Raw genomic sequence first — 22,315 nt, forward strand, 5'->3', positions numbered from 1 at the left:
CGGCATACCGGACTCCGAATGGGTCTCAGTAGAGGCCTATGACTAAAAATTAGCGGGTATCAGGGGCTGCGAAAGTGCCTCACTGAGAACTGGCGACTGGCTTAGAAGCTTCGTCGTATGTTTTGGACCTCGACGGTCTGTCTCCTTTTTCCTTGCGTTTCTTTTGAACTCCGGTAGTCGGATTGCTAACTGACGACATTTCAGGGTAGTTAAATCTTGAACCAAAATATTTAGAAGCAAAAATATACAGACGCTTAATAGTGCGTTGGTTAAATTTAGCACAAAACCGACACCAAGGCACGCTGTGAACAGGGCCTAGGCAAGGAATACAGTACAAATGAAAATCCTTATGAGGTATTTGCTTCCCACAAGTAATGCAATTAACTTTTACTGACATCGTTAAGGAGCAAGAAAAAGTTTCCCCAACGGGGTAACTTAGCTTTAGTTTGAAGACTTCGGTTCTGAAACTCGAATATGAAAATTTCAAGAGTCGGCCAACCGGCACTTGCGAATTGCTTCTGCTTCAGGCACCGCGCGGCAAGAAAGACCGATTAAAATGGTGTCGGCTGCATGTTTTATACCCCTGACAACCTGACGTCATGGAAGAGGAGACAGCAACCGACGCAGGACCCAAGACTTTGTTATTCAGGCCGACTGACGGCAACTTGCCAGCAGATTACCCTAAATGTAATGATTGCAACAGTGAAACACGAAGAACATCTCCAGGTAGCAGCTTCTAGGATGTCCCCAGTAAGAACACCTCTGAGAAAGGCTGCAATAGTAGATGCAGCCCTGGTGGAGTGAGATCTGATCCCCTGGGGGATAGGTTTTCTATGGTGCTTACAGCAGAAATGGTTTGTTTTGAAATAGCCTTCCCCTCTGCCCCTGCAGCAAATGCTACCAGCAGTTGTTCAGATTTTCTTTGAGGTTTAGTCCTGTCCAAGTAGAATCTAAGTTGTCTGTGCACATCCAGGGAATGCAGAATCCGTTTCCCTTTGTTCTGTGGATTGAGGAAGAATGTTGGCAAATGAATGGACTGATTAAGAGCCACACTGGATACCACCTTGGGCATGAAGGATGGATTGGTCCTGAGTGACATCCTGTCCGCATGAAAGATGATGAAAGGCTCCACAGCCATAAGGGCCTGTAATTCAGATATCCTTCTAGCTGAAGTGATTGCTAAAAGGAAGGCTGTTTTCCAAGAAAGACATTTTAAGTCTGCAGTAGCAGCTGGCTCGAAAGGAGGCAGAGTGAGTTTCTCCAATACAAAGTTAAGGTCCCAGACAGGGGTTGGAGCTCTCCTGGGTGGTCTCAGGTTTTCTGCCCCTCTGAGGTACTGCTTGAGCAGAGGATGAGAGAAGAGGGGAGGTTCTGTGTTATAATGTGCTGAAATGGCTGAGGCATGGATTTTAATGGAGGAAAAAGACAGGCTCTTGTGAAGCATCTCAGTTAAGTATTGCAAAATCTGAGGTAAATTGGTCGCTGCTGTGCTCATCCCTTCAGATTGGTTCCAGGCACAGATTCTTTTCCATTTGTCAGCATAAGATTTTCTAGTACTAGGTCTCCTTACCTCTAAGATGACATCCATCACAGGTTTGCTGAGGGATGCTAAGAATGAATTTAAGTGATTAGCCAGGCCGCAAGGTTTAATGTTGGAAGCTGAGGGTGCAGAAATTATTTCTCCTGCTGGGACAGCAGGGAAGGGGTCTGAGGCAGGTGCCATGGAGATAACTGCGACACACTGCGCAGGAGTGGGTACCAGTGTTGGCGTGGCCAGTCTGGAGCAATCAAGATCATCCTTAGTTTGTCCTGTTTGACTTTTAGTAGAACTTTGGGGAGCAGAGACAGCGGGGGGAAGGAGTAGACTGATAGGTTTTTCCAGCTGAAGGACACAGCATCCACTTTCCAGGCTTGTTTATGGGGAATCCTTGGGCAAAACTTGTCCAACGGGTAGTTCGGGTAGTTCAGGGGGGAGGCAAATGTCTGGGCTCCCTCATTCGCTTGTCAACATGTTGAAAATCCTTGGTTCCAGTTTCCACTCGTGTGGGTCCATGAGGTTTCTGCTTAGTCTGTCTGCCAGTGTATTTAATTTTCCTGGCAGGAATTGAGCTTGTAGGTGCACTTGGTAGCTCAAGGCTGTGCTCCACAATGCCATGGCTAGTCTGCAGACAGGGTAGGAATGTGTACCCCCCCATGCTTGTTTATGTACCACATAACCATGTTGTCCAGCTTTACCATTAGTTGTCCTGGAGAATGTAGTCCTTGAAGGCTGTCAAAGCATTCTGTACAGCTAACATTTCTTTTTGATTGATATGTAGGTGCATTTGACTTGGGTTCCATTTGCCCTGAATGCACTTTCCTGCCAGGTGAGCCCCCCATGCATAGTCTTGATGCATCTGTTGTTAGGGTTTAGGCGGCAGAGGAAGTGTAAATGGTAGTCCCTTGTTTTGGTGGCAGGCCTCTGCCCACCAGAGGAACTCTAGGCGAAGGCAAAGTATGACAGGAATCATTGTTTCCAGGCTGTGAGAATGTTGACTCCATAGGCTTTATGGATACAGTACAGTTTTGTACCTACCATAAATGTAGATGTCCGAACTGGATAGCATCTGCAGTCATAACAAGTGGGTTGTCCTGTCGTCAGGCAGCCCTGCAGTCGGCCGGATTCCAAAGTCCGGGTCCGGCTTCGGCTGATGTCGCACTCCTCCCGACGTCATCTCTGTTGGTCTTCGGGTATAAAAGCATCAGCCGACGCCATTTTCCTCAGTGTTTCTTGCCCCAGATGCCAGTAGCCCTCTTGCAGGCTAAAAATTTGGATAGATGCCAATGTTTCCAAATAGATAAAGGTAAACACAGCAATAAGCATATATGTACATATATACAAACAAATACACCATAAAAGACTCCCCCCCCAAAAGCTAGCTATTAGGAGGGTAAACACCCTAGGAGTACCACAGAGGGTAATCCTGACTGCAGATGCTATCCAGTTCGGACATCTACATTTATGGTAGGTACAAAACTGTACTATGTCCTTCATGGATGCATCTGCAGTCATAACAATGGGTAGAATACCATAGCCAACTAGGGAGGAGGATAAAAGTAGATTATGGTGTGTTTAGGATCCCTTGCAGTACAGCAGTGGCAAACCCTGCTCGGGATCTGGAATAAAGAGGCAAATTATAATGCTTGGCAAATGTATGCACGGAGGTCCAAGTAGCCGCCTCAATAATGTCTTTGGTTGCCACTCCTCGTAAGAAGGCTGTGGTAGTGGCTGTTGCCCTTGTAGAATGAGGTCTTATGTTCTGTGGAATTGGTTTTCCATGGAAGGAGTAACAGTATCGTATGCAATTTCCTATCCATTTGGAGATTGTCTGTTTGGAAATAGCTTTTCCTTCCCTTCCTGTTGCATAGGCTACAAAGAGTTGGTCAGTCTTTCTGCTATTTTTTGTTCTGTCCAAGTAGTAGCGTAGCTGTCTATGTACATCCAAGGTATGCAGTATTCTTTCCCCTCTGTTTTGTGGGTTGGGAAAGAAGGTAGGTAGGTGGATTGCCTGGTTTAAAGACACTCTGGATACCACCTTGGGCATAAATGTAGGATTAGTCCTCAAGGACACTATCTTGGTGGAAGATTAGGAAGGGTTGCACTGCCATTAAGGCCTGTAGTTCTGAAACCCTCCTTGCTGAAGTAATTGCCAGTAGGAAAGCAGTTTTCCATGACAGGTGTTGTAGGTCTGCTGTTGCTGCTGGTTCAAAGGGTGATAGTGTCAACTTTTCTAGCACAAAGTTTAAATCCCAAGCTGGTAATGGTGGTTTCCTTGGAGGTTTTACATTCTTGATTCCTCTGAGGAACTGCCTGAGCAAAGGTGCGAAAAACAGGTGGATCAAAGCTGTATTCTGCTGAAATAGCTGATGCATGTATCTTGATGGAGGAGTAGGACAGGCCTGAATGAAGAAGTTGCCAGATACTCCAGAATGTTAGGCATATCTATGTTTGACACATCTTTTCCTCTTCGTACTCCAAATGACAAACCTTTTCCATTTTCCAGCATAGTTCCTTCTTGTTGAAGGTCTGCGTGCTTCAAGAATAATGTCTTTAACTCTTTGGGAAAGTTCTGGATTAGCTGCTGCTATGTGATGTTCCATGCAGTCAGTTGCAGCGTTTTAGGTTTGGATGTATGATGCTGTAGTTGTTCTGAGTTAACATCAAAGGCATCAGTGGTATTGGCCACATATTGTTCGAGACATGCTCTTCAGTAGTGGGTACCAGTGTTGTCTTGGCCAGTTTGGAGCTATCAGGATTATCCTTGGGCGTTCTTCCTTATTTTTAGCAGTACCTTGTGTATCAAAGGAAGAGGTGGGAATGCATATGCTGTTAGGCCTTTCCAGTTGAAGGAGAGTGAGTCCACTTTCCATGCTAGTGGGTGGAATGTCCTTGTGCAGAATTTTTGAGCTGGTAATTGAGAGGTGATGCAAATAGGTCTATCTGTGGCATTCCCCATTTCTTGAGATGGTCTTGAAGATGTCCGGGTGCAGCTTCCATTCGTGGGCATCGAAGTGGTTCTGCTTAATTTGTCTGCCAGAGTATTGTGTTTCCCTGGTACAAATATTGCCTGCGACTGAATGTTGTAGGTGAGTGCTAGGGTCCACAGCTTCAAGGTCATTCTGCATAGGGGTATGAATGAGTGCCTCCCTGTTTGTTGATGTACCACATGACTGTGGTGTTGTCTGTCCTTATCATCAACTGGCCCTCTTTGAGAAATGGTTTGAACTTTTGGATTGCCATTTTTACTGCCAGCATTTATTTTAGATTGATGTGCAGGTGAAGTTGATCCTGTGTCCACAATCCTTGCACGCATTTGTCCAGCATGTGGGCCCCCATCCTAGGTCTGAAGCGTCTGTTGTGATGGTCTGGCTTGGTTGACATCTGCGAAAGGGTAGGCCTGGGTTTGACTGGCATGCCTGAGCCCACCATAGGAACTCCTGTTTTAAGCATGGAATTAGTGGGATTTCTGTTTCTAGACTGTGACTGTGTTGGGACCATAAATTCTTTAGGTACCACTGTAGTTTCCTCATATGTAGTCTGGCAAATGGGACCAAGATTATGCATGATGCCATGAAGCCCAAGGCCTGTAGAACTTTTCTTGCTGTTAACTTGTTCAGTTTTGTTAGTGCCAAGAAGTAAAGAGGAAGTTCTTTTGTTTTTCTGTAGTCAGGAATGCCATTTGTTGTACTGTGTCCAATTCAGCCCAAGAAAGTCCTTGTTTGGGATGGTATCAGTCTTGACTTTTGTAAGTTGACTGTGTATCCCAGTCCTTGTAGCAAGTAAATGACCCTTTGTAAATCTGTTGTCAGCTTGCTTTTGTTGTCCCCTTGTAGCAGGCAGTCGTCCAGGTATGGGTAAATTTGAATTCCCTGTAGTCTGCAATGGGCATTACTGATGCCAGGCATTTTGTGAATACTCTGGGCAGTAGATAAGCCAAAGGGCAATGCTGAGAATTGATAGTGCTCTGATCCTGCAAGAAATCTGAGGTATCTTCTGCAGATTGGTCGAATGGGGCGTGCAGGTATGCCTCCTTGAGATCTAGAGTTACCAGCCAAGACTCCTTGCCCAGCATGGGAAGAAGTTGCTGTAGGGTCAGCATTTTGAATTTTGGGACAATGATGTATGCATTTAAGGTGGACAGGTAGAATTGGTCTCCAACTTTTTCCTTTCTTGGAACTAGGAATAGTCTGGAGTAGAACCCCTTTCCTTGTTCTGCTGTTGGCACTCTTTCCACAGCTCTCATGTTTGCTAACTCCATTATCTGGCGTAGAGCCTCTGTTTTTGATTTGGAGGTAGATTTGGCATTCCTCTTTTGACTGGTAAAGTGTGGAAGTGAAACCGGTAACCTTGATCTATGGTTTGTAAAATCCACTTGTCTTTTGTTATGTAGTGCCAGTTCTTTGAAAATAAGGTTAACTTTCCGCCTAGAGGGCTGCTATTTGTTCCCTGGTAGGCGGATTTAGGATTAAGTCACTGCGGTTGTGCTGATGTAGTGGCAGTGGCTGTGTCTGTGCCTCTGTTGTTACCTTGCCACTGTCGTCCTCTGTAGGCACCTCCTCTGGATTGGTTTCTGCCTCTGGAGCGTCTATTTCTGCCCCTTTGAAATTTTGTGGAGTCAGGAAAGGACCAATTTTGGCAGGCCAGTTCCTGCTAAACCTTGGGGGTTGAACCTGCAAGAAATCTTTAACAGTTTGAACAGATTTTGCCTTTTCTTCCATTTTCTTCATAACCTGCTGGGCAGGTGTACCAAACAGACTTGTCTTGTCCATAGGAGCATCTAGCAACTTAGCTTTAACATGATCGGTAAAGCTTGTTCCTTTAGCCATGCATGCCTTCTTATCACTGTGCCTGTCATGGCTGATCTAAATGAAGCCTCCAGTGCATCATAGCCACATTTTAAGGAATGGTTGCTAACCTGTTGTATGTTATTTACCATCTCTAATACATATTTCTTATCAAGAGATTCATCAGTGGTTAGTTTTTAGTTAACTGATCAAGCATAAACTCTTGGTATTGTATCATGTGAAACTGACAGTTTAAAGCTCTAGCTGAGAGAGTAGCTGAAGTGTAGACCTTTTTACCCCATCTGTCTAGTGACCTTGCTTCCCTTTCAGAAGGAATAGGGTTTTAGCTGTGGTCGGCTACTGCCTTGGGACCCTGGGATATAGTTTCTGGGTCTGCAAGTGGGGCCTTGTAAAGGTGGTGATGAGTATCTGGCACCCTGTAAAATCTGTCTGGTTTGGCAGGGGCTGGGGTAAAGAATCTGGAGCAGCAAACATCATTGAAAGCATCATCCACCACAGAGAACAGGAGGTATAGCTAAGGGCCTGTGCTGTGGGAGGTGCAGAAAGGTCCTAAGTCTTTTTCTGGAGTCTGAAAAATCCTGTTGCTGCCATTGGAACTGTTCTCGCATGGCATGCAAGGTTTCCCCAAAGGAGAATTCTTCTGGTGGGGAAGCAGCTGGAATGGATTCTTCAGCATCCGAATCTTCAAAATTGGAGAAGGGAGCCTCAGGCTGATCAGTTATGTCTGATTCATCAGCAGAATCATCAGTAGAAACTGGCTCAGGGGGCTCTGCCCTAGGTCTCTTCTCAGGGGGCTGAGAGGCCCTGTCTGGGTGAGGTTGAGATCCTCTAATTAAGGAAATTAAATCTTCTGCCAAAGAAAGCATTTGAGAACTAGAAGAGGGCCTGGATGTGGGGGGTTTAACAGGCACTGATTTAGTAGTCTTGGCTGCTTTAGCCCTGGCGAAGGCCTTAATGGACATGGCAGCTGGAGGCCTAGCAGCACCACGTGCTGGGGTAGAGACATCCAAGGGATGGTGTCTGATAAGTCAACCACCGTAGTGGGTAAAATTTCTGAGGTCGATTCAAGAGTTGTAGCAGGGGCCTCAGTTGTTAGAATAGGTTCAGCTGTACTTTGAGCAGTTTTCTCGGTTTGCCGAAACCGAGACACTCATGTTTGCTTTACCGTGGTTTCGGCGAAACCGGACCGCAGTGTTGGTCTTTATCTTTGCGTTTTGGGGTAGTCGGAGGATCCGGCGGCATAATGTACGCAAAATCAGTACCGAAAACTGTTCTGCAAACTCCGACCGGCGCCTAAGCGTTGTCGGTTAAAAAGCACAGGCGAACAGGCAGCTACGCCGTGGGCTGGGACTAAACAAGGCAGACAGTATGAGTGGAAATCTTTATGAGGTATTTGTTTCCCACAGGTTAAACAATTGTTAACTTTTTCTGACATCGGCTGAGGCAAGAAAGAGTCCCCAACGGGTACTTAGCTTTAGAAGTCTTCGAAGTAGTATTCGGTAGAAGTAATCTCTGGATCCGACCGACCGGCACTTGCGAACAGCTTCTGCTTGGCCACGCGCAAGAAAGACTGAGGAAAATGGCGTCGGCTGATGCTTTATACCGAAGACCAACAGAGATGACGTCGGGGAGTGCGACATCAGCGAAGCGGACCCGGACTTTGGAATCCGGCCGACTGCAGGGCTGCCTGACGACAGGACAACCCACTTGTTATGACTGCAGATGCATCCATGAAGGACATCTCTGCAGTTTCCTCATATGCAGTCTTGCATATGGAATTAGAAGAATGCAGTAGGCCATGAACCCCAAGGCTTGCAGTATTTGTCTTGCAGATAAGCAGGGTTTTTGTGGCCAAATAGGTTACCAAATTAATTTGCTTTTCTGGTGTAAGGTAAGCCATCTGGGAAGTTGTATTCAAGCTTGCTCCCAGGAATGGAAGTTGTTGACAGGGTACCAGTTGTGATTTATTTTCGTTTATGGTGTACCTCAGACAAGTTAGAACCCTTTTTACAAACGCCAGATGAAAGTATACCCTGGCTTTCTGCTTGAATTAGACAATTGTCCAGGTATGGGTATATTTGAATACTTCTTTGCCTGCAAAATGCAATAACTGGAGCTAGTCACTTTGTGAATACCCTGGGTACAATAGAAAAGCCAAACGGCAGTGCAGAGAACTGATAATGCATGCAGCCTGCTTTGAAGCTTGGGTAACTTCTGCAAGATTTCCCGATTGGGATGTGCAGGTATGCTTCTTTTAAATCTAGTACTGCCAACCAGGCATCTTTGCTTAGCACAGGAAGTAATTGAAGAGTCAGCATCTTGAATTTTGGAATCTCCAGAAAGGTGTTTAGGGTAGACAGGTCCAGGATTGGACGCCATGATTTGTCTTTTCTGGGTACCAGAAAAAGTCTGGAATAGAAACCTAGACCCTTTTCCTCTTCTAGTATCAGTTGAATAGCCCCCATGCTTAAGAGGGAAAGTACTTGTTTTTGAGCCTCTGCCCACTGATTTGGGGGCAGGTCTGGCCACCCATTTGGTGTTGGCAACGTGAGGAAATGAAATCTGTATCCCTGGGACACTATATTTAAAACCTATTTATCCTGGGCTATGAGTTCCCAGTTCTTTGCATGAAGAGTAATCTTTCCCCCCAAAGGGGCGGTCAAAAGATAAGTGCTTGGGAATTTTAAAAGGAAGTCATTGAGACTGTTTACCATAGGGGGTGTCTTGTTACTTCCGGATTTGGAAGTGGAGGCCCCCCACTGCTTGGTTCTGAGAGTCCCTTGGGACTGAAACCTGTTTTTTTTTTTTGTTGTCTGGGTTTGGCTTGAGAAGACCTGGAAGGGACTGGAAAAGGCCAATTCTTAGTAGGCCAGTGCCTACTAAATCTAAGAGGTTGCACTTGTAAAAATTCTTTAACAGTTCGCATAGATTTAGCTTTATCTTCCATCTTTTTAAGAACTTCTTCAGCCTTGTTGCCAAACAGGCAGTCCTGATTTAAAGGAGCATCCAACAATTTAGCTTTAACATGATCAGGCAAAGATTGCTCCTTAAGCCAAGCATGCCTTCTAAGCACAGACCCAGTAACAGCAGCCCTGCAAGAGGCCTCTAAAGAATCAAAACCATATTGCAAAGTATGTTTCCAACTTGTTCAGCAGAATGCATTAAGTCCTGTAAATCTCTATTTTCCACAGTCAGGAATCAACATCATTTTCTGTTTAAGCAGTCCAATAACATGCTCGCTGCTATTTTAACATATGAAATTGGCAGTTTAAAGCTCTGATTGCCAAGGTTGCAGAAGTATAAACCTTTTTACCCCATCTATCCAGCGCCGTGGAGTCTCAATCAGAAGGGGTAGGATTTTTAGCAGTCGAAGCCTTAATGCCCTTGGGCCGCTGAGAAATAGTCTCTGGATCTGCAACAGGATTTTTGAAAAGGAACTTGTGGGACTCAGCAACCCTGTAGTATCTTGTCAGGTTTACTAGGAGCAGGAGGCAGGGAATCAGGGGCCATACTGGATTCCGAGAAAACATCAACAATGTCTAGTACAGGAGGTATAGCCAAAGGCCTATGCTGAGGTAGAAGGAGGAAATCCCTAAGCCTCTTTTTTGAATCAGAAAATTCCTGGCTTTCCCAGTGGAAATGCTCCCTTAAAGTATGTAAAGTTTCCCCAAAAGAAAAATCCTCAGGAGGGGAATCAGAGGGAATGGAATCCTTTGCATCAGAATCCTCATAAGTAGGTATGGACAAATCCAGGTCATCAGAAGAAACAGAATCCTGATCAGAAGATTCATAATCAAGCTCAGCCCTAGGCCTCTTAGACGGTGGTGGTTGACTACCCCTGATTAGAGTTATTAGATCTTCAGCCATTTTTATCATTTGTTTTTTAGGCATAGGGGCCTGAGCATGTGGCCTGGGCATCGGTGTTTTAGACATGGATCGAGATTTAGGCCTTAGTAACGAAGGAGGTGTCGTTTTAATATGCAAGTCTGTAGGCCTGAATACACCCTCAGAAGCCGGTGCCTGCACAGTGGCTCCGGACCCATCCAAGGTAGAGACATCCTCGGTTTCCATAGCTGAAGTATCTCGTGGCATACCGGACTCAGAATGGGTCTCAGTAGGGGCCTGCGAATCAGAAGTAGCGGGTATCAGGGGCTGCGAAAGCGCCTCACTGTGTACCGGCGAACTGGCGACTGGCTTAGGAGAAGCATCATCAGCAATTTTGGACCTCAGTGGCCTGTCTGTCTTTATCTTTGCGTTTTTTCGGAATCCCGGTAGTCGGATGGCTAACCGACAAAATTTCTGGATAATTAAACCGAGAAACGAAATATTTAGAGGCAAAAATATACCGACGACAGACAGTGCGCTGATTAAATAAAGCACAAAACTGACAGCAAGGTACGTAGTGGTCAGGGCCTAGGCAAGGAATACAGTACGAATGAAAATCTTTATGAGGTATTTGCTTTCCACAAGTAATGCAATTATTAACTTTTACTGACATTGGTAAGGAGCAAGAAAAAGTTTCCCCAACGGGGTACTTAGCTTTAAGTTGAAGACTTTGGTTCTGAAACTCAAACGAAAATTTCAGGAGTCGGCCGACCGGCACTTGCGAACTGCTTCTGCTTTGGGCACCGCATGGCAAGAAATACTGATGTAATGGCGTCGGCTGCATGTTTTATACCCCTGACGACCTGACGTCATGGAAGAAGGGACAGCAACCAACGCAGGACCCAAGACTTTGTTAATCAGGCCGACTGAGGGCAACCTGCCAGCAGATTACCCAAATGTAATGACTGCAACAGTGAAACACGAAGAACATCCATCATAAAGGGCATTAAAGAAAGACTATATAAAGCCTTCTGCAAACTGGCAGTCGCATCCAGGCATGGTGGCACATGATCATGCCAGTGCCTTCTGCTCTGGCTGTACCATCAGCTGCTTTAGACAGCAGATGCATGACCACTTTAAAAGAAGACCGAAGAGTTAAAGGCTGAGAATCCACTGTTTTTTGGACATCTGCTGGCAATACCCTGAGAGAGACTCGGTGATCTCTCTGTCAAGTATCTCTGGAATCTCATAAGATGAGCAAGATAGTTCAGCAATCGCAGGGCAAAGGTCACTGAAGCATAGTCCACTTTCCATAGCTATCCCATCACCACAGACTATTAGGGGGATGAACAGAACAGCTTTCCTCTGATAGCTCTTTTAGCAGGTGTCTGAGTGGTTCCTTACTCCAGTGCTTCCCATCAGTCGGGGCAGACAGTACACGACCTGCGTTCTTTGGAATAGGCTCCACCATATTGGGGTCATCCCATGCTTGTTGAGGCATTAGGTCTGTAAGAGGGTGAAACGGATAGCACATTCCAGGGTGATGTTGGTCTAGAACCAAAAGCCTCTAGGAATACCGACTCATTCTAAGAAGGGGCTTGGGATGACCAACCCCCTCTCTGCTTCATCTATTTTAGAATGTCTCCAACAGACATGCCTTCAGGGAGGGAGGAGAGGAAGCCCTCTCCCTTCCTCTAAGTCAGTAGTCACGGAAGAAGTCAGCATCTTCCATGAAAGACTCTGGTGATGAATCTAAATGTTTCCGCTTACATGTCTGTTTTCTGGAACACCTTCTAGGGGGTCAGCAGAAGGGTCAGCATCAGATGAGGAACTGATAAAGACAATTTCCTCAGAAGTTCTTGGTACTGACTGCCCCTGTACAACTGGATGTAGAAAAGAAGCATCAGATTGCAAGCGGGGTTTGGGTGGAAGCTGCCTTATCTTTTGAATATGTCAAAACTCTCTGACAAAGAAAATGAAATCTTGGTACATGCAAGTCTCAGTTCCCAAGATGATCTTGGTTGTGAGCTATCTATGGCCGAAGCCCTGAGGGGAAGAGACTGTGCAAAGAACCTTGGAACTCTAATCAGTTCTGAAGCTTCAGCTCAGAGTCTCATCTCAATTCGCCGGTATGTGCATCAAGAAAGACTGGGATACAGTCGGTGTTGAAGATGCCAGAAGCTCAGGCACTGACTAAGGAGCTATGGTTCTGATTGGTTCTGATGAACCTCAAAGCCAAAGGTTGGACTGGTGTGGAATCCTGTATGATGGGGTTGAGATGGCCAACGTTCTGTACCTTCCCAGGGGATGGTGCCAGGATAACCCTGAGCTGTATCTGCATCTTCAAAAATGTCCTCATTATCCTGTCAATGTCCATCTCTGTAAGACTTCTACATGACTAAACGAGGATGCTACTGAGAAAGGTCAACAGTATCTCTTTCTTATCGGTTCCAGTGAAAAACGAGTCCTTGGAGGAGTATGAGGCCAAGGGGTTATCAGTTCCATCCTTCTTGGCATTTTACGGTTGGGACTGATCAACTTAGTCAATTCTGGTGACCTCTTTTTCGAGGTTTTGTATGGATATTTGCTTCTTTCCTGTTCCTTGTCTTGAGGTTCTGCATTAGCTTTTTCCTTATCTTTGTTAGGAGAGGTAGAAGGTGAAGGGGTAGCTCCTGTCTGAGCTAGGAGGAGACCTTAAGAATTCATTTTTCTTGCCATGTTTGCAGAGACCTGGCACTGAAGACCACAAAAGATTGGCAGTCCATATCTAGGTGAGCCTCAAGACAACAGATACACTGTGTGTGGGTCCAGAGGGGGCAACTTAGGCACACACTTCAAGCAGTTTTTGAAGCCCAAAGCTTCTGATATGTTGAGCTGAAAAATAAGACGGGTCTGCAGAAAAATACGGTGCAAGTTATAAACATAACAGTAATAGCACTACAGGAGAAGAGAAGAACTTTCTATAAAAGTAATATGTATACAGAAATAAGATTTAAAAAAAAAAATAAGAGAGATGATACAAAAAAATCTAGTAAAAGTAAAGAAACTCTAATGGTAGGAGAGAAGTGTGCTGCTAAAGATAACTTCTGTGAAGTAGAAGGGAGCTCCTTGCACATCAGAACAGTTCGAGAAGCAAACGAGATCTGAGCATCTGTAACTCAACCTGGGGAATTATAATTAGAAGAGGAGTTCTGGAACTGATAAGCTTGAGATCGGTGCAAGGTCGGATCCGACAAACCACATGTTCCACATGTTTGAACAGACAAAAATTGACAACAATGGATCTTAATTTTACTCCTCAAGAGTGGTCTGAAATTAGAAGTTATGTACTCACCATAACGTTCCATCTGAGTAGGTGTATTCATTTGTCTGCAACCTGTGGGTTATGGATCCGATACCGGATCCGAACCGGCATGGTTTACCAGCTATGGATCCAAGCTCTCAGCTCCTCCCCTCACCCATAATGCCCTGCTCTACCCTCATGACCTCAGATAGAGTTTGCCAAAAGCAAGAACACCCTGAAAAGGGTAACACAACATATGTAGGAAACTGAAAGGCCAGGGGGATAGGAGGGCGGGATGGTTGCAGACAAATGAATACACCTACTCAGATGGAACGTTATGGTGAGTACATAACTTCTAAATCTGAAGTAGGAGATTCATTTGTCTGCAACCTGTGGGACAGAGTCCCCAGCTACCTGAATCTTGGGCCATCATGGAAGGATATTCCGAGCACATGAGCCAAAGGATGCTCTACCCCTAGATGCAAGATCCAACTTGTAGTGGGAAATAAAGGTATGAGATGAAGCCCACGTGGCTGCTGCACAAATATCATCTAGAGGAATCCTAGCCTTAAAGGCTGCCGAGGTAGAGACTGACCGGGTTGAATGGGCATGTACACCCTCCGGTGCGGGCCTTCCTGAAGCTTGATAAGCCAATAAGATACATTGTGAAATCCAGCGAGATAGTGAGACTTTAGAAATTGGTTTGCCCAAATTAAATTTAGCAAAGGAAATGAACAACTGGTTGCCTATGACCAGCCGTCCTGTTTAGATAAAATCTAAGTTGCCTGTGAACATCTAAGGAGTGAAGCTTGTATTCACCTTTGTTTTCATATTTAGGAAAGAAAACAGGGAGGTTAATGGATTGATTAATGTTTGCTTCAGAAGCTACTTTAGGAAGAAAGGACGGGTTGGTCCTGAGGTAAACACGGTCAGGATGAAAGACCAAGTAAGGAGGTTTAGCTGATAATGCTTGGAGCTCTGAAACTCTCTTGGCCGAAGTAATGGCTACTAAGAAGGCAGTCTTGAACGACAAGAATTTCAGATCTACCGTAGCCGCCGGCTCGAAGGGGGGGCGATCAGAGCGAAAAAACTGTCGCACTTGGTGTTTGAGGGAGAGGCAAAAAGATCGCAAGGAGGAGTTCCCCACCGTGTGAATATGCGTTCCGCTACTTGAGTATTGAGAGACCACTCGTAAGGGGTGAGAATGGTGCGACTGAGCTTGTCCGCCAGGATGTTGGACAGACCCGGAATGTGCGTTGCTATGAGAAAGCGGTTGGTGGAGATTGCCCATTCCCAAACTCTCATGGCTTCTCGACAAAGAGGGTAAGACCTGGTTCCTCCTTGCTTGTTGATATACCAGACAACCGACATGTTGTCCGATTGAATCGCAATTGTTCCCAAGGGAAGAAAGGCCTGAAGTGCTAGCAACGCTAAGAGCACTGCTCTCATCTCTAGAACATTGATATGCAGTAAGGTGGACTCTGAATCGTTCCACGTGCCTTGGACGGTCCGGCCTGCAAAATGCCCCCCCCCATCCGAGGCGGGAGGCGTCCGTGGTCACCATGGCGAGAGGGGGAGAAGCACAAAATGGGCGGCCTCAGTGGAGATCTGGAGAGTGAAGCCACCACAGGAGGGACCGCTTGCAAGCCTTGCTGATCGCAATGGGATGATGCATAGGAAGAGCAAGGCACGATCACTGTACTAGGAGTGTCCATTGGAGGATGCGCATATTGAACCTGGCGAGAGGAAGAAGTGCTATAGCAGACGCCATGGACCCTAGAGCCCTCAGGACCAACTCCGCCGGAACTGAGCTTGAGTGGAGAATGGCCCGCACCTGGAGCTGCAGATTTTGAACTCTGTCCGCAGTGAGGAAGGCTTTTAAACTCCTTGTGTCTAACCTGGCACCTATAAAATCTATGAACTGCGTGGGTGCTAGGTTGGATTTTCTTGTATTTATAGTGATGCCCAGACGGGAGCAAGATGGAGAAAGGAGTCTCGCGCCAATAGTAGTAGATGCCTTGTTGGGGCGGTAAGGAGCCAGTCGTCCAGGTAGGGAAAGACCTGCACCCCCTGAAGCCTCAGGTGGGCCGCTACCACTGCTAATACTTTGGTGAACACCCTGGGGGCTGTGGTGAGACCAAAGGGAAGGACCCGGAACTGGTAGTGACTGGCTCCCAGCCGGAAGCGGAGAAACCTCCTGGAGCGCCTGTCCATTAGTATATGGTAGTACGCATCCTTGAGGTCTATGGAGCACATCCAGTGATTTTCTCCCAGAAGGGGGAGAATAGATTGCAGAGTGACCATTCGGAACTTCTCCTTGGGAACTGCCAGGTTCAAGAGAGAAAGGTCTAAAATTGGTCTTAGATCCCCCGTCTTTTTTGGCACTAAAAAGAACCTGGAGTAGAACCCTGATCTGATCTGGGGGGACGGGCTGGATGGCTCTTTTCTTTAGCAGATGGCCAATTTCTGCCAAAGCGGCCTCCCGTTGACCGGGTGGAACATCGGGGAGGGACTTCAATTTTGGCAAGTGACGAAAGGGGATACGGTATCCTCTGGATATGATCTGGAGAACCCAGCGGTCTGATGTTATGGACTCCCATGTCGCTAGGTGCTCCGAAAAGCGTCCCCCGACTGCCTCCAGAGTGGAGCAGCTGGGCAACCCCTCAGGGTTGCTGCGCGGGCCGTTCAGAGAAGGGTTCTCTGGACCCGAAGTTTCTGGGAGCCCCTCTGCCTCTAGGGCGGCGTCCTCCCTGTCCTCCTCTGCCACGGAAGGACTGGTTGTCCGGAGCAGGCTGGGATTGCTGCGACGTCCGGAACCACATCTTCTTCTGACCCTTTTGGTTCCTAGAATAGGGCCTCTGGGGTGCAGAGAAGCGGATTCCGACGGCAGACAGCGTCTTCCCGTCCTTCTCGCTCTGGGTCAAAGTGTCGCGAACAGTTTTGCCAAAGAGGGCAGAACCATCGAAGGGGGCATTCGCAAATGACGCTTTGAAGGGCTCTGAGAAATCACGATGACGGAGCCAGGCCTGACGTCTAGTAACTAGATCTGCCCCTGCGGCTCTAGCGGCGCCTTCCGTAGCATGGGAGAGTAGCCGCATAGAGGTATTGGTAACGGACCTGAGAGTGGCCATGCGGGTGGAGTGCAGCACTTTGTCCTCCTCCGACATGGACTCTGGGGGAGATGCAGCGTATTCTTTAATAAGATCGCGTTGCATCCTAATCACATGTGCCAGGTAGTTCAGCGCCCTTACCGAGAAGGTCGCTGAACTAAACATCCGCTTCCCCAAGCGGTCCATCATCTGAGACTCCTTGCTCGGGGGATGGACTGAGGGACTCTCCTGAGCAAGTTCCCTCTTGGTGGCCGCCGCCAACATGGCATCTACCGGAGGCCCCTTACTCCAATGGGCACGGTCAGCCGGGGGACTGAGGATCCGGTTGGGCCTTTTAGGGATTGGCTCCACGGTGTCCGGTTCCTTCCACGCCCTGGTGGTAATGAGGTCCACCAGGGGGTCGGCAGGAGGGGACACCCAAGAGGTAGACGGGCCCGCTTCAAATGCCTCCAAGAACACGGACTCGTCAGAGGAAGACTTGGGGGCAGACCCCCCCCCTTATGCGGAGCATTTCCATGATGTCTCCAAATGAGACATCCTCGGGGGGTGACAGTGGGGAGCCTTCCCCTTGCTCCAAATCTGTGTCTTCCGTGAGAGACTCGGGGGAGTCAATGTGCCTCCTTTTGCACGTATGCTTGCGAGGAACATCCTCTGGGGGGCTGTCAGAGGACTCCTCGCAAACAGTAACCTGTTCCAGGGGAACAGCTTGGGGCACAGGAGCGGGCTGTCCCAAGGGCCGGATGGTGGAAGCCTGACCCAGTGCAGAGGGAGCGCGGGACGGAGCCGAAACAAGTGCCGGGGGTCTGGAGACCCTCAACAGGGCCCTCTCCACTACATCAAAAGCCGAAGGGAGCCGACCTCGACCAAAGGATCCGACAATCGGCTCCCCCTCGGATCCGAGTGGATCGAGCCGGCACCGCGCCGGATCCGAAGGGACAGTGCGCTCCGACACAGACGGCGCCGAAGGAGCACTGATCCCCGGATCCGGCTCGGATCCAGGCTCCGAGGTCGGATCCGATGCACTCGAGGGCAGGGTCGGATCCGGTACCAAGTACTATCGGCGCCGACCCACCCCGCCCGGCTGCTCGGCTCCAACTGCTCCGAACCCAGGTAGCGGGTCGGAGAAGGAGCAATTGGCTTGAAAAAGGGGGTCGAGCTCCCCCCCAGAGGGGGGGGGAGGCAAGAGCACTCCCATCTGCATCTGGGCCTGGATGAACCTTCTCATCATCCGGTCCAGATCAGCATCCGACAGGCTGTAAGTTGATCTCGACGAGGCTACCGAGGTAGGCCTTGAGTGCCTCCTCGATAGCCTCGACGGAGATCGGGTCTCCTCCTCCTCAGGTCCCAGTGAAAAACACGCTGGAGACCGGAGCCGAGGAGGGGGAGAGCCAGCAGACAAGGAGGCCGGGGGAGAAGCCCGCTTGGCTGGCGGGGCCGAAACAGAGGTCTCGGCCCGCCGCTTATGGTGCTTCTCCCTCCGGTCCTTCTTCCTAGCTTCCCTCTCCTCCGAACTACTAAAGGGAGGTTGAGTCCCAGGAGGAGGAGGGGGAGCCGGAGAGGGGACAACCGTGGTAACTGTTACCCCCGAAGGAGCGCAGGCCGGAGCAGAGTCCATCGGCAAGAGACCCGCCAAAACAAGCTTGGACCTCCGCTCCTTCAATGCCCTGGGGTTGAACCCTGCACAAATGGAACATCCAGATGTGAGGTGTTCAACCCGCAGGCATCTAACACGAGTGTGGCCATCAGCTGGGGAAAGCTTATGGCCACACTCGGAGCACTTAGAAAAAATAGCTTTGGGCTGCTCAGACATCCCAAAAGCAAACAAACAATGTTACTAGAACTAATAAAAGTAAAGTAACAAAAACCACTCACAGACCCAAACACACACTACGCTACCAGCGAGGGGAGGGATATAAAATTAAGTTTTAAACACTAAAAAAGTAATAATATAATAGGAAAACCTACACTTTCACACAACTTTAACAAAAACTTTTAAATTTAAGCACTTTTAGATACTAGAAATAACACTTAGCTGGAGAGCTGGAAAAACACAATCTGGTCACCATGAGCGGCAAACGAGATCTGAGGTCATGAGGGTAGAGCAGGGCATTATGGGTGAGGGGAGGAGCTGAGAGCTTGGATCCATAGCTGGTAAACCATGCCGGTTCGGATCCGATATCGGATCCATAACCCACAAGTTGCAGACAAATGAATCTCCTACTTCAGATCTAATATTAAAGACAACTCGACAAAAACCAGTGCATTAATTTAATGAGTTATTCCAATAAAAATACAAGTCCTGGTCATTTGGCTGAAAGACCATATTTTCAAGTTTACATGACAAAAACCTGAACTGTCAGGTAGTGCAGAGGATTAAGTCTACGAGCTGTTAAGGAGTGTGATTGATTCCCTTAGCCCCCATCTGGTGGATCTGAGGAACTCCCTTAACCAGACAGTGATCCCGGGCTGAGTTTGATCAGTATTCTATCCTGGTCAACAAATTAAACAAAAAAAAAATATAACACAAATCACCCAACGGATAAATTGTCCACTGTGTAACATGATATTAAGTATTCCAAAAGTAAAGACCGTCACAGTGGAGCGAAACACGGATAATGTCGTTTGTTGATGGTCTGAAGAAGCCACTTAGTGGTGAAAGCGCTAACCATATTAAAACTATTTGTTCGATTTTTACATCAGAGAGTCATCTTTACACTGTTTACCTAGGAGTGAGAAGTCCGTGCTTTGCTCCACTGTGACAGTCTTTACTTTTGAAAAAAAAAAAAAAAAATTTGAAGATACACAGTGAGAAAAAATATCGGTATCTATGAACCTATGAACATCTCAGAAGAGAGCGAGTTCAATTACATTTTTCCAAATCCCTGAAAGCTACAAAAATAGCTCAAGAAAATTCCTGAAGTTCTTACCTAGTTGATGACGCTTCCTGGATTGGAGACTCTTTCTTCTCTTTCAGGGAAAGATCTGGCTCAGGTGACATCTGCTCTGACTGTACAGTAGAAAGAAAATACTGTGGTGGGGGAGGTGGAGGAAGTGGGGGAGGTGGAGTAGATTCACTCTCACTTTTGAAACGACGACGGGGAGGAGGAGTCCGTGATGGGCTGCGTTTTCTCTCTTTTCTTGAGGGGGATCTTCTTCTTGGAGATGATGATCTTGATTTATGTCTACAAGCATTAAGAAAGAAAAACATATTACAGGCACCAACAAATATCTACTCTAAGAAGGGGAAAATGAAAATCAGCCTGAAAGCAACAACTGACACAATCATTTTCCCTGCCTTCTGTATAATGTTAAAACAGTGCAAGTCTCTGCAGTCAAATAAGGCATAACAATACGCAAAACAAATCTAAATAGCTTATGAAATATAAAAGTGCTAATAAATTTGTCTACAAAGTTTATTATACAAAAAGTACACAAGAAGTCAGTGTATGATTACACCACCTTTATTTTCCCACCACCTCAGACTGTGCTGAGTGTACATAAATAATCTGTGATAATCTGTTTTAAAATAGCAGCCTATATGATACCTTAAAGTCAGCCGAAACATTACTAAAAACACATGGTGCAGATTTCAGTCTTGTAAATAAAAACGAACATCTCAAAGAAAATCACATATACAGTACTGAGGCAATTTTGTCCTTCAAGATGAGACATTTCAAAAATATGCCATTCTATACAAGTAGATTTTTTTTCTTTGTTTAAAAAATACAACAAATAATTCATATTCATAAACAGCTTTGACATGCTGTCAACAATTCCTAGTAGTCAATGAAAAAAAAAAAAGTTATCACTGATCAATGAAACTGCAACGTCCAGTGATTACAGTGTCTTAAGTACAGAGACGGACAAAGTCATAAAATACCACTAATTTCAGACAGAAACAAAAGTGAAATGGAATAAAGATGCTCAGACAGTTCCAAAAGTAGTAGAAGCAGCAAGCCTAATAAAACATAATTTAGAGCTGTACTCAGAAATGCTACTGATACATGTAACTCTGTATCAATTACAGAAGTCAGTTCTGGACACATTGCTGGTGCTGTGAAGAGCACTTTGGGCAAACATCAAAGACTGAATCAACACTAATTTTATGAACTTTTAACTGTACCCTGACTTAAGAATGGGGTCCATTCTTGTCATGGCAACAGAAATCAAAAAGACTTGGGAGAAATTAAACAGAGAAAAACAAAAAGTATAGACGTGTAAAATCTTAACCATTAACAGCAGATGTCCTTTTCACTGTTGTAGTATCCATCACCTGTGGGATATCCTGCTAAGGATAGCCCGTCTGGCCAGTATACTAAAGCCTTTATTATCTAGGGAGCACTGTACATCAGATGTATGCTCCCTGTGTAAGCTTAGGGCATAAAGGTGATGTACACATAAACTCCCAACTCAGAACTGTGCCCCCAGGAAAACTAGATGCCTCAGCAGAAAGGAGGACATGTACATTCAGAAAAAGGGAGGAATGGAGAGGAGAGGAACTTCTTAACCAGTACAAAAATAACATCCATGTAAAAGGAATAGAAAAGGGTCAGGGAGTGAATACTGCAACAATGAAAAGGAGGACATCTACAGCTATAGAAAGATTTTACACAACTGTAATATGACCTTTGAGAGGTGATTAATACTGCAACAGTGATATGTCAGAGTACAAAAGCTACAGCGAATGCAGGAAGGCAAGGAGAAGCCCCCTCCACAAACCCATGCAGGACAGCCTTGTCAAAACCTGCCCTGGAAATGTTATCCAGTCTGTAACATTTTGCGAATGTGTGAACTGAACCCAAGTAGCAGTTCCGCTGATGGAGCTAGTGTCCAAACATTTGAAGAAAGTTCCCTAGGAAGCCATTGCTCTAGTAAAATGAGCCCTCATGGAAGCAAATACCTGCTTACCATGAAAAGAACAAAAATAAATAGTTTTATACGTTCACAGGATGATATTAGGCTACTGGCCCAGAGGCCCTTATAAGCCTAGCCAAGAATTTCACCCATGCTCCCACAAAGTCAGCACCTATTTTCCCTGTCCAGCAAGGACACAGGTGGGATCCCAGGGGTATATTTTCGGTTTCTCATCGAGTCATCCAGACTCCTCTTAAAGGCAGCTAGTGAGGTACTCTGGCTTGACAAGGAGAGGGATTGAAAAATCCAGGAGGAGAAGGCTTGCTTACAACCTGCTAAACCCAATGTCCTGGTATGAAAAGAAACAAAAAGCTGATCAAATTTATGAAAACTTTTAGTTATGTACTCACCATAACTTCAGATGTTTGGGATCCATCTCGCCTACATTCTGACTGATGGGTTCGGAGCCGATCCCTCGGCTCCAACTCGGCACGCTTATGCTATAGAGCGAGGCCTCTAATTGGCTGAGCTATCTTTATCCCAGGATGCACCACCACTAATCCCCCAGATCTTGTTTGTCCGCATTCATGCACACATGCACAGCTTGTTTATATAACATTGTTAGATGTTTCAAGATGACAGAACAGGATTCGGACCTTCTGATATCCTCTGATCTCCAAGGAAGGGGGAAGGAGGGTGGGTTATGACAGTTTCTGCTAAACCTAGGTGGTTGAACCTGTAAGAAATCCTTTACTGTCTGCATTGATTTTGCCTTATCCTCCATTTTCTTTAACACCTCTTCTGCCCTAACACCAAACAAAGTATCATGCTGTAATGGAGCATCCAATAATTTTACTTTAACATGTTCAGGTAAACTTTGTTCTTTCAACCAAGCATG

At 46.4% G+C, this 22,315-nt stretch overlaps 1 protein-coding gene across 1 annotated transcript in view; it reads right to left on the reverse strand.

Annotated features, from left to right (window-relative positions):
* Window positions 1-22,315, reverse strand: part of SRRM1 (serine and arginine repetitive matrix 1) — a gene marked incomplete in the record, with an annotated part of 1,602,281 nt that overhangs the window by 1,113,908 nt on the left and 466,058 nt on the right. The window contains 1 exon segment of the mRNA XM_044083096.1: window positions 19,491-19,745. Coding sequence (XP_043939031.1) covers window positions 19,491-19,745 — 255 coding nt within the window.

The sequence above is a fragment of the Protopterus annectens genome, chromosome 1.part1, assembly GCF_019279795.1.
Source record: "Protopterus annectens isolate FY-2018-M chromosome 1.part1, PAN1.0, whole genome shotgun sequence".
NCBI classification, from domain to species: domain Eukaryota; kingdom Metazoa; phylum Chordata; order Ceratodontiformes; family Protopteridae; genus Protopterus; species Protopterus annectens.